The sequence below is a fragment of the Schistocerca nitens genome, chromosome 3, assembly GCF_023898315.1.
Source record: "Schistocerca nitens isolate TAMUIC-IGC-003100 chromosome 3, iqSchNite1.1, whole genome shotgun sequence".
Classification (NCBI taxonomy): Eukaryota; Metazoa; Arthropoda; class Insecta; order Orthoptera; family Acrididae; genus Schistocerca; species Schistocerca nitens.
In genome coordinates this window covers 317,718,563-317,731,792 of record NC_064616.1, presented here as the reverse complement: position 1 = coordinate 317,731,792, position 13,230 = coordinate 317,718,563, and the positions used below count along the sequence as shown (strand labels likewise).

The 13,230-nt window shown below is 37.5% G+C and overlaps 1 protein-coding gene across 1 annotated transcript in view; it reads left to right on the top strand.

Moving 5' to 3' along the window:
• The window catches only part of LOC126248287 (WASH complex subunit 4), a 190,015-nt gene that overhangs the window by 87,708 nt on the left and 89,077 nt on the right, over positions 1 to 13,230 (top strand). Inside the window, exon 11 of the mRNA XM_049949137.1 lies at positions 6,923 to 7,042. Within this exon, the coding sequence (XP_049805094.1) occupies positions 6,923 to 7,042 (120 nt within the window). The remainder of the gene's footprint in view (positions 1 to 6,922; positions 7,043 to 13,230) is intronic.

Here is a 13,230-nt window from a genome sequence, read left to right as displayed (position 1 = left end):
TTGGCGGGTTTTATTACCTAAAGTGCTGTGAAGTTCTATGCTGGTTTATAAAATCCCCACCATTCAAATGATTGATAAGTTTTACAGCTCTAAGTGGAAATATATTGTCCCTTAACACAGAAAAAAGTACTTTCACAAGGGATAGAATGTATTTTCACCAATGGAAAAATTGTATTTTTAGTCAGGAAATGTGGGAAAAATCTAGGAATTTTCTTTCTTCTGGGTGTACGCCCTGGTAATGTACTAGTATCTTGTATTGTTTTATGATTTACTGACATAATAATCATGATAATTAGTAAGTGTTTGTTGAATTAATTTTATTAAGAAGGTCTGCAAATAGCCTTTTCAGCCGTGGTGTTTAAAACTGCAGACAGGAACAACTTCAAAGTTATGCAGTTGATGTCACAGTAAGGAGTAAGTGTTAAAATTCTATTTGTCTTTGACAGGCAGATGTGAGACAGGCAAAGCCAAGGTTTTTAGCACAGTCTTGATTTAAAAATGTGACTAGCTCATGTCAGCTTTGATTTAGATTTGTTGCATCTTTGTACACCACACTAGCCTAATGTTCCTCAATGAAAGTCACTCTTTTGATTTGAGTATGAACATACTTTTTAAAGATTTAAAGAAGTTGAATAACATAGGAAAAACTCTTCATCATGTTATTGCACTATGACAATTTTGATCTTTTTTACTGCTAGTGAGGCAGTCAGTTTGTTACCAAAACTAATCGCATTGTTACTGCAGTTCATGTACGGCTTTGGATTATTGTATAACCACTGCTTCATTCTCTATATTAAGCATCATGAGTGGCAGCATTGGAGTGACATGTGGTTAATATTCTGATGTTCTGCACACTAAAACTGGTTTATAAAAGTGGTACCTGATTGTTGCATTTAAAACTATAGCAATAATTGTGTGCTTACTTTCTGTAATTACTATTTTTAGCGAGAAACAACTGTTTCATTAATGCTTTGTAAGAATTTTGCGTCCTGTTTCTTCTCTGTCGACCTAGGGGTGACCACCAACCTTACCTTTGGGTGTCGGAAACTTATGAAACTAATTCAAAGAGAGCTGAAGTGTTCAGAGGCTATTAGTGCACATTAATGAAGAAACATTTTTTTTTTAATTTATAAAGCACCTTCAAATCACCAAATGTGCCATTAATTTTTTTTCAATTAGGTTGAACATTTTACATAAATAATCTTCAGTTTCCTCTTAAATTTCAGGAAGGCACATTAATGTTCTTCAGACATTTGAAGTGAGTGAATGTTTTGGTCTTAAGGTCTTTCCAAAACAGTCTTAATTTGTAATGAAAGTTAAACACAAAAGTGCTAGACCATAAATAAGTTTTCTATTTCCTTGCAATGAAATGTTTAACATTTGTAAAGACTGAACATCATCTAATGATTGATCCAAGATGGCGCAGGTTGAAGTTGTAAGTGAGAACGATCGTGAGAAAAATGAATTTAATACTGGTAACAAGTGTAAACTGTGCATAAAAAGAGTAGTGAAAGGCATTCGGTGCTCAATGTGTAACTTTTGGTTCCATGAGAAGTGCTCAAAGGTATCTGTAAAATTTGTAACAAATGATTTCGTATGGACATGTCAGGAGTGCATTACGTAAACGTGCCAACGAGATATTAATAAAGTTTTGCGGGACAAAGACACGTTAATAAAAGGACTCCAAAGTGAAATAGACACTTTAAAAACGAAATATAACGCGCTGAGTGAAAAATGTGCGAATCTAGAGACGCAAATGTGTCCGAAAACCAGCAGACTTGTGAGCATTTCGGATGTAAACAAAGACACATGGCACCGACCTACAAACAGTGTTCCATGGAATGTTGTGCAAAACAAAATTAAAAGTGCGAACATATTAAGTGTTACAAACAAATTCGGTGCTCTCGAGTGTCAGGAAAAACGCAGTGCAATGAACAATGACAAAAATGCTTTCCCACCCCTAGATGTGAACACACAACAAACTCACGATACCGTTACTACAGTTCTCGTGACGAAAAATCAACCTAAAAGACCGATAATAAGGACAAACAATACCGTTAGTATAAATCTATCTACGAAAAATGACCCAAAAAGACCCTTAAAAAGTGTAAACAAAAATGAAGTACGTACTGTGAAAAAGTGCGAATCAAAAATCGATGTATATGGGGACAGCCACGCCAAGGGACTCTCTCAAGAACTTAAAAGCATCAGTAAGTCATTGGCAGTAACAGGTATGATCAAGCCAGGCGCCGATTTCAAGGAAGCGACGAAAAACATCGTGAAAAATAACTATACTGGACAAGACAGTGTAATTATCTGTGCTGGAGCTAATGACATATACAAAAACAGAGCTATGTACATGTTTAAACAGCTTGTGAGACTTCTATTACTCCTAACAAACACAAATATCATACTCGTGAACTTCAGCCACAGATACGACCTGCCTGAATACTCACCCATAAACAAAGAAATTCGTAGAATAAATAATAAACTTAAGAGCACGTGTAAGATGTTCAGTGATGTGGAACTAATAGATGTGAGCTCACTTGACAGAACATGCTTCACCAGACATGGACTTCACTTGAATCGTAAAGGAAAGTGCAAATTAGGAAAACTGATAAGTGAACTAATTAAAAGTAAGTCCCAAAAGACAGTCAGAGAACTAGGGTGGTATGAACCATGTGTGAGACCAACAACAGCAGCCCCTTCAACGGAGGAAAACAGCAGTGCACCAGCTAGAACTGTGGATACAGCCACGAGGAACGATAGAGCTGCCATTTGCTTATCTACCAGCAGTAAGAGTGTGAGTAGCTGCAGTGAAGATTTTTTATGGACTATCATCCCCCAGCCAGTGCCACAAAAACAGTAAATATAGAAGCGTCTAATTCTTTGCCTATCCTTCTCAAAAACAGAACTTTAATTATGCACCTAAATGTACAATCAATCAAAAACAAAGTAGATGAAATTGATGTGTTCCTAAGTTCAAACCCATGTCATGTTTTCTGTGTAAATGAACATTGGCTCACACCAGCTGAAATTGCCCTGTATACCCCAGAAAGATTTGAATTAGTAAGCTCATATTGTAGAACCAAAAGTAGTCATGGAGGAGTCGCTATTTTTATAAAGAGAAACTCTAACATTGAATATGTAGCACAAAAAGTCGACCATTTTTGCAAAGAGCAACTTTTTGAAATTGCTGCATTATTGCTTCCCAAACTTAAATTAGTGATCATCTCTATTTATCGCACTCCTAGCTCTGATATTCATCAGTTTATTGACCAAATGGAGACTTTAAATAAGTACCTGCTGGTAAAATACAGACACCACAAGATAGCATACATTGGTGACATTAATATAGACATTCGACTAAAAACACCAACTGTCACACACTTTCAATACATGTTAAGGTCTAACAACTTGTACTGTATGAATAACAAGCCAACCCGATTAGATGCCTGCCTAGATAACATAATCTCCAATTTGACAAAAGACGAGTGTCAGTACGGAGTGATAAATCCAGTTTTATCTGACCATGACAGCCTATGGCTAATGGTCAACTGTGAAAACTATCCTACTCAGCAACCTGAACACATTAAGAGGATCAGATTATTATATCCTGACAACATTACAAAGTTAAGGCAAAAATTATCAGAAGTTGAGTGGGACAGAGTATATAATTTTAATAACAACGGTAATGCTTTTAACTTATTCATGAACATACTAACAAGCTTAGTTCAAAACTGTTGCCCACAAATAATCAAAAAGGTGAAAACAGAGAGAGTCCCTTGGCGTGGCTGTCCCCATATACATCGATTTTTGTTTCGCACTTTTTCACCAGATGATGCAACATCTGAAAGTTTTACCTACAACATTCCTGACCTAAATAACTTATCCTTTAAATGGAAACAGGTGACCTGCCAAACTGTATACAAAGTCGTCACAAACCTACATGGCTCATACAGTGAAGATCTCTATGGCATCTCCAACACCATTTTGAAACAAATAATTGACATTATTGTTGCCCCTCTTACCTTTCTGATCAATAGTACTTTTACAGCTGGAAAATTTCCTGAGGTCCTGAAGGCTACTATTGTTATCCCAATCTATAAAAAAGGAGAAAAAAACAAACCTGAAAGTTACCGTCCAATATCCCTCATACCCATATTATCCAAGATAATAGAATGCTGCATTAAAACACAACTTTGCAACTACTTTGCTGAACAAAATCTTTTTTCCTCCTCGCTCTTTGGTTTTTAGGCCAGGATTGTCTACAATAAATGCAGTAGAAACTCTTGTGACAGACATACTTGATGGCTTCGAGAAAAATTCCATCACTTGTGCTGTACTACTAGATCTGAGTAAAGCATTTGATACTGTATCCCATGAAATACTAATAAATAAACTAGAGTGCTATGGTGTAAAAAATAACGAACTGGCATTAATCAGATCATACCTGACAAACAGAACTCAGGTAGTTATAGTAAATAGCCAGCAATCAAATGCCCTACCAGTTGTAAGAGGCGTGCCACAAGGCTCAGTGCTTGGACCATTTCTCTTCCTGGTATACATGAATGACTTGCCTACTTTCATGCTTCACAAGTCAATATTATATGCTGACGACACAACCCCGATTACCTCAGATAACAAATTGGAGGAAGTGAAGAAACAAACAAAAGCAATGCTTGAAAAGTCTGCCATATGGCTCCACAGTAACAAGCTGATACTCAACAGTAGCAAGACGGAAACTATGTATTTCTTCTTGCACAATCTACAGGAAAAATTAAATGAGTCTGACTCTGTAAGACTTCTAGGAATCCACCTGGGCCCGAAATTAACATGGAACACCCACACGGAACTGTTATGTACCAGACTTTCTAGAGTAGTCTTTTTGTTAAGGAAACTAAAAACATTAGTTAGCAGAAAACAACTTTTATCTTCTTATTATGCGTTCTTTGAATCTCACTTACAGTACGGAATAAAATTATGGGGCAACTCAACTGGTGCTCAGACAGTGTTCATGTGGCAGAAGAAAGCAATTAGAGCAATTACAGGTATTAAAAACCAAGAATCATGTTGAAACCACTTTAAGGAACTTAACATCTTAACATTACCTTCTCTGTATATAAAAACGTGTCTTCTTTCCATAAAAAAACAAATACATACCTTACCGTCCAGAACAGATGTTCATTCACATGATACCAGATATAAAAACAATCTTAATGTAGACTTTACTAGGCTATTTAAGGTCCAAAGTAGCTTTCAGCAAACAGGATTAAAATTATATAACAAGTTACCACAATCACTGAAAGACCTACAAGGTGATGCCTTCAAGAAGCAGCTGCACAAATTGTTAGCTGATAAGTATATCCATGATGTAAAGGAATTAGAGTGTGAGAGTAACTATGATGATGTCAAGGAATTGGAATGTAGTAGAGAGTAACTAAGATGTTATGGAATTATAATGTAGAGAATAACTCTTTATCCTCATGTAATGTAATCTGAATGTACATAGTTTCCCAATTTTAGATTCACTATCAAATGTAATGTCAAAACTGCCTATTTCAACAAATGTTGGCTAATGACAAGTAATAAATAAATAAATAAATAAATAAATACATACATACGTACATACATGGCAAGTGTCTGTATTGTGCATGGCAAAGGGTACCATGTACCACTACTGGTAATTTCCTTTTCTGTTCAACTCACAACTAGAGGGAAGGAGAAATGACTGTATGCCTTCGTACAAGCCCTAATTTCCCGTATCTGATCTTCATGGTCCTTATGTGAAATGTACATTGGCAGCAGTAGAATCATTCTGCAGTCAGCTTCTCAGTAGTGTTCTGCAAAAAGAATGTGGTCTTCCCTCCAGGTATTCCCACTTGAGTTCATAAAATATCTCTCTAATACTTGTGTGTCGATCAAACCTGTCAGTAACCATTCTAGCAGCCCGCCTCTAAATTGCTTTAATATTTTCTTTTAATCCAATGTGATGGGGATCCGAAACACTCGAGCAGCTCTCAACAATGAGTTGAACTGGTGTTCTATATGTGATCTCCTTTACAGATAAGCCACTCTGCCTTAAAATTTTATAAGTAAACCAAAGTTGACCATTCACCTTTCCTACTGCCATCTTTAGCTGCTTGTTCCAAGTCGTATTGCTTTGCAACATTCCACCTCGATATTTAATCAGCATAATTGTGTCAAGCAGCACACTACTAATGATGTATTTCAACGTTATGGGATTGTTTCTCTTACTCAGCTGCATTAACATACATTTTTTCTATTTCTGCCATTCATCACACCAACTAGAAATTCTGTCTCGAGTCATCTTGTCCTCTTACAGTCACTCAGCAGTGTCACCTTCCTGTACATCACAGCATCATCAGCAAACATCCGCAGATTGCTGCTTGCTGTGTTTGTTAGATCATTTGTGTGTATAGAGAATAAGAGCAGTCTGAACTGACTTCTCTGGAGTACTTTTGATGATACCCTTGCCTCTGAGGAACACTTTCTGTTGAGGAAAATGCGCTGGATTCTATTACTTAAGAAGCCACTCACATATCTGAGAATCTCTTTCATATGCTCATACCTTTGTTAACAGTCTACAGTAAAAGGCATATCCAACTACCACTGTATGTCTTCAAGTTGAGGGAAAGACTTGCGTTTTTCTTGCAGAAATTGTTTGACTGGGTCCACTGAGCAGAAAAAATCTTAAAGACGACATTGCTTACTAAAATCTATCTCGCTAAGTAATGTTGTCTCTACTCTAATGTTTTCATTCCATTTTCCACTCTTTTGAAAAACATCCTTCATAACATATGAATGAAAAATTTATTGTGGTACAGATATGTAGTTCAGAAATCTGCTTTATGAAAGTATTTTTATTACACTAATTGTGAATATCTTTCCTTTGTTTCAGTATATGTTTTGTGCCCTACACGACTGCATTGGCGCCATACTAAAAACCAAACATAACTCATCAACTGATGTCTTGAAACACACATTCAGTGAAGAAGTCTGTGGGTACTTGCGTAAAAGTGTTAGTATGATTCTCCTCTCTCTTTTTTTTATTTTTGTGTGTGTGTGTGTGTGTGTGTGTGTGTGTGTGTGTGTGTGTGTGTGTGTGTGTTTGTTTGTTTAATCATCATAGATTATCATCTTCTGTTGTTACATAAGTGTTGTTTGATTATTTTGTGTCGCGTCTTAGTCTAAAAGTTGTTAAATTATACATATACAGTGAGATTGCATTGCTGCTAATTGTGGGATTATAACTCCACTCACTTTTACAAAGTGTATGGTTTATATTTTAAAACACAGCCATTTTTAGGTAAATGTGTTATCATACCCCTGTTTTATTAGTTGTGATTCAGGTAATCCATGTATAATGATTCCGAGTTTTGGCATAATTTTTGTACTGTTCATAATACATTTAATGAACGTCCCTTCAATTGTGGTATCAGCATTTTACAAATCGTGTCAAGCATCTAACAGGTGATGTTGAATTGTTAGGTGAAGGGATATTGTAAGAGAAAAACAGTTTCGTACAGAAAAAAATGAAAAACTTAAGCTCAAGAAACATCAGTTGCCATAACCTTCTGAAAGAAAAACAATACTGGGATGAACCAACTGATTCTGAAAATGTACTGGAAACCATAAATTCTGGAGCTCAGCAGCCTTTTTGGAAAAGTTTCAGTTTATTGGAGGCTTCTAGATGAAAAACACTGACCTCACTGTTCAGTTTCTTAACTGAAGATTTGGAAGCCACTATAACAGATGAAGAAAAAATAGGCTGTCAATGGTGAAGGTATGATCACTTTAAAATTAAGTAGTTGTTCACTAGATACACCACAATGAAGAGTGTTATTTGTGCTTGTACTTGATGAGGAAGAAAGCAAACTCATGGTTTAATGTTGTATTGATGATGGAGTTAGAGATGTAGCATAAACTCGAACTGGGAAAGGAAACTGGTAATGCTCTTTCAAAGGAACCCTCCTGGCATTCACTGTAAGCACTTTAGGTTTTCTGAGACATGAATTTGAATTGCCCGTGTTTTATCGTTACACCACCTTATTAAGAGAGGGGGGGGGGGGGTTTATACCAAAACTTGAAGCCTAATATTTGCAAAGGAGAGAACTGGAGCTTAGTATGACAAGTGTTCTAATGATATGGAAGATGTGCCACTGAAGAGTCATATGCATGTTGTCTACACATCATACTGCTGAAATGGCATCAACAGGACAGAAAGACTGACTACAATCAATGGGAGCAGAAGACAAGGCATGATTTTGTTAAAAAACCATGAAATGAAATTATATTTAAAAATATTTCACACATTGGACTGTTGTTTACAAATTCCATGCAGGAAAAAACCTATCACTGTCTGAGTGGCATCTGACTCTTATTTGCAAGACTGTAGAGAAACCTCAGAATAAATTAATCATAGGGTGCCAATTGGAAAAGGAAACCCCCTACAGCTTAAAATGAGGCACTTTCCAAGCATTGTTGAATCATATTGAAAAGAAAGTCACCACAAGATAAGTGTTGTTCACAGCAAGAAAAACAGGTAGAAGGAGCCGCGGTGGTGGTGTTAACAATATTATGTGAACCTGTGTGTTGTTTCATATTTTGAACTTACCATACCCAAAAAATTTGTAAAAATTACTTTTTTATCATAAAATTTTGTTAATGTTAATAGACAAATAAATCTGCAACATTGTTGATTACTTAGTGCAGTAGCAATGATAATTTAGTGTGGCAGACACACTGTGTTGAGCAACAGACAAGACTAGCACAACAAGGACTGTGGATGAGGCAAGCCACACCACACAAATCTCATGCATTGTTGGCAGGAATTCAGCAGGAAAAGGGTTAAATGAAAGTATAATGTTGAGCATTCATTTGTAAGAAACTCAATTTATTTCCTGACAGAAGAGGAACACCCAAGATACAAAAACCCATTCTCAAGAGTAGTTTGATATTGATGACATTTTAACTACGTGAACTATCAAATAAGATTATATTCATTTGCAGTAAAACACAGTTGTAAGATGGATAAGAAGCAGGTTATCATGGATACCAGAGTTTTGGGCAAAACTTAAAAGTAATGTGTTGCAGTACTGAATAAGAATTATCATGATAATGTACAAGATGAGAATACAGATAACCAGTTTTGGCAAAAAAATAATCAAATTGAAACTAAAGATACAATGGATAAAGTAAATGAAAGACTAGAATTACAATGATATTCAGAAGAAAAGACCTGAGTGTGGCTTTTCAGACGTTACTGGTGGAACTACTGAAAATATGTGCCAGGTAACACTGTGAAAGTCATTCCACAATATTTCATCAGAGCAAATGTTTGACATCCTCAGCAGCATTTGCCTTAACCATTTGAAGATGTTGAACAGTTGTTTTGATGAAATGCTGTGGGACTTAAACAGTGTTATTGCAAAATACTTGGGGTTCAGAAATGAAAATGTATATGACAACAGTGAGTTGCACTAAAACTAATAACCTAACACTTTCAAGGCCACAAGTATCAGCTCCAAATGGAATATTGAGTACTTGATGTCTGGTCAGTTTAACCAAGCACTCCAAGTTTGTAGAAGGTCAGAGAGGGACTGGTTGCAGGCAGTTATATTTAATAGTGTGCTCCTGGCTATGATGAAGTTACAACAATGTGGAAGTTAGCTACATGCAGAATATTATTGGTCATAACCAGCATTATGGAGATAAATTAATGAACAGTCACTGAAACAGTATATCTACACAGAAAACAACTGAGAAGTGCTTCAGTCAACTAAGAAGGCAATACAACAAGAGTAGGACTTAGAGGACACACAGACACACTCAGAGGGAAGAATGGGTTAGGAAACATTCCACAAAGAACTATCTATGAGGTACATGTTCTCGTGATCACCAGCACTGACTGACAATAAGTTACTTATCAAGAAACGTCAGAAAAGGAACGTCAGTTTTGAAATCTGCTGATGCCTAAGAGTTCCCCAGATGGCAGGATGGTGGAATTAAATTAAATTCACTAAAGATGCTATTGTTGTGGTCTTCAGTCCTGAGACTGGTTTGATGCAGCTCTCCATGCTACTCTATCCTGTGCAAGCTTCTTCATCTCCCAGTACCTACTGCAACCTACATCCTTCTGAATCTGCTTAGTGTATTCATCTCTTGGTCTCCCTCTACGATTTTTACCCTCCACGCTGCCCTCCAATGCTAAATTTGTTATCCCTTGATGCCTCAAAACATGTCCTACCAACCGATCCCTTCTTCTTGTCAAGTTGTGCCACAAACTTCTCTTCTCCCCAATCCTATCCAATACCTCCTCATTAGTTACGTGATCTACCCACCTTATCTTCAGCATTCTTCTGTAGCACCACATTTCGAAAGCTTCTATTCTCTTCTTATCCAAACTAGTTATCGTCCATGTCTCACTTCCATACATGGCTACACTCCATACAAATACTTTCAGAAACGACTTCCTGACACCTAAATCTATACTCGATGTTAACAAATTTCTCTTCTTGAGAAACGCTTTCCTTGCCATTGCCAGTCTACATTTTATATCCTCTCTACTGCGACCATCATCGGTTATTTTACTCCCTAAATAGCAAAACTCCTTTACTACTTTAAGTGTCTCATTTCCTAATCTAATTCCCTCAGCATCACCCGACTTAATTTGACTACATTCCATTATCCTCGTTTTGCTTTTGTTGATGTTCATCTTATATCCTCGTTTCAAGACACTGTCCATTCCGTTCAACTGCTCTTCCAAGTCCTTTGCTGTCTCTGACAGAATTACAATGTCATCGGCGAACCTCAAAGTTTTTACTTCTTCTCCATGAATTTTAATACCTACTCCGAATTTTTCTTTTGTTTCCTTTACTGCTTGCTCAATATACAGATTGAATAACATCGGGGAGAGGCTACAACCCTGTCTCACTCCCTTCCCAACCACTGCTTCCCTTTCATGCCCCTCGACTCTTATAACTGCCATCTGGTTTCTGTACAAATTGTAAATAGCCTTTCGCTCCCTGTATTTTACCCCTGCCACCTTTAGAATTTGAAAGAGAGTATTCCAGTCAGCATTGTCAAAAGCTTTCTCTAAGTCTACAAATGCTAGAAACGTAGGTTTGCCTTTTCTTAATCTTTGTTCCAAGATAAGTCGTAAGGTCAGTATTGCCTCACGTGTTCCAACATTTCTACGGAATCCAAACTGATCTTCCCCGAGGTCGGCTTCTACCAGTTTTTCCACTCGTCTGTAAAGAATTCGCGTTAGTATTTTGCAGCTGTGACTTATTAAACTGATAGTTCGGTAATTTTCACATCTGTCAACACCTGCTTTCTTTGGGATTGGAATTATTATATTCTTCTTGAAGTCTGAGGGTATTTCGCCTGTCTCATACATCGTGCTCACCAGATGGTAGAGTTTTGTCATGACTGGCTCTCCCGAGGCCATCAGTAGTTCTAATGGAATGTTGTCTACTCCCGGGGCCTTGTTTCGACTCAGGTCTTTCAGTGCGCTGTCAAACTCTTCACGCAGTATCTTATCTCCCATTTCGTCTTCATCTACATCCTCTTCCATTTCCATAATATTGTCCTCAAGTACATCGCCCTTGTATAAACCCTCTATATACTCCTTCCACCTTTCTGCCTTCCCTTCTTTGCTTAGAACTGGGTTGCCATCTGAGCTCTTGATATTCATACAAGTGGTTCTCTTCTCTCCAAAGGTCTCTTTAATTTTCCTGTAGGCAGTATCTATCTTACCCCTAGTGAGACAGGCCTCTACATCCTTACATTTGTCCTCTAGCCATCCCTGCTTAGCCATTTTGCACTTCTTGTCGATTTCATTTTTGAGACGTTTGTATTCCTTTTTGCCTGCTTCATTTACTGCATTTTTATATTTTCTCCTTTCATCAATTAAATTCAATATTTCTTCTGTTACCCAAGGATTTCTATTAGCCCTCGTCTTTTTACCTACTTGATCGTCTGCTGCCTTCACCACTTCATCCCTCAGAGCTACCCATTCTTCTTCTACTGTATTTCTTTCCCCTATTCCTGTCAATTGTTCCCTTATGCTCTCCCTGAAACTCTGTACAACCTCTGGTTCTTTCAGTTTATCCAGGTCCCATCTCCTTAAATTCCCACCTTTTTGCAGTTTCTTCAGTTTCAATCTGCAGTTCATAACCAATAGATTGTGGTCAGAATCCACATCTGCCCCAGGAAATGTCTTACAATTTAAAACCTGGTTCCTAAATCTCTGTCTTACCATTATATAATCTATCTGAAACCTGTCAGTATCTCCAGGCTTCTTCCATGTATACAGCCTCCTTTCATGATTCTTGAACCAAGTGTTAGCTATGATTAAGTTATGCTCTGTGCAAAATTCTACAAGGCGGCTTCCTCTTTCATTCCTTCCCCCCAATCCATATTCACCTACTATGTTTCCTTCTCTCCCTTTTCCTACTGACGAATTCCAGTCACCCATGACTATTAAATTTTCGTCTCCCTTCACTACCTGAATAATTTCTTTTATCTCGTCATACATTTCATCTATTTCTTCATCATCTGCAGAGCTAGTTGGCATATAAACTTGTACTACTGTAGTAGGCATGGGCTTTGTGTCTATCTTGGCCACAATAATGCGTTCACTATGCTGTTTGTAGTAGCTAACCCGCACTCCTATTTTTTTATTCATTATTAAACCTACTCCTGCATTACCCCTATTTGATTTTGTATTTATAACCCTGTAATCACCTGACCAAAAGTCTTGTTCCTCCTGCCACCGAACTTCACTAATTCCCACTATATCTAACTTTAACCTATCCATTTCCCTTTTCAAATTTTCTAACCTACCTGCCCGATTAAGTGATCTGACATTCCACGCTCCGATCCGTAGAACGCCGGTTTTCTTTCTCCTGATAACGACGTCCTCTTGAGTAGTCCCCGCCCGGAGATCCGAATGGGGGACTATTTTACCTCCGGAATATTTTACCCAAGAGGACGCCATCATCATTTAATCATACAGTAGATCTGCATGTCCTCGGGAAAAATTACGGCTGTAGTTTCCCCTTGCTTTCAGCCGTTCGCAGTACCAGCACAGCAAGGCCGTTTTGGTTAATGTTACAAGGCCAGATCAGTCAATCATCCAGACTGTTGCCCTTGCAACTACTGAAAAGGCTGCTGCCCCTCTTCAGGAACCACATGTTTGTCTGG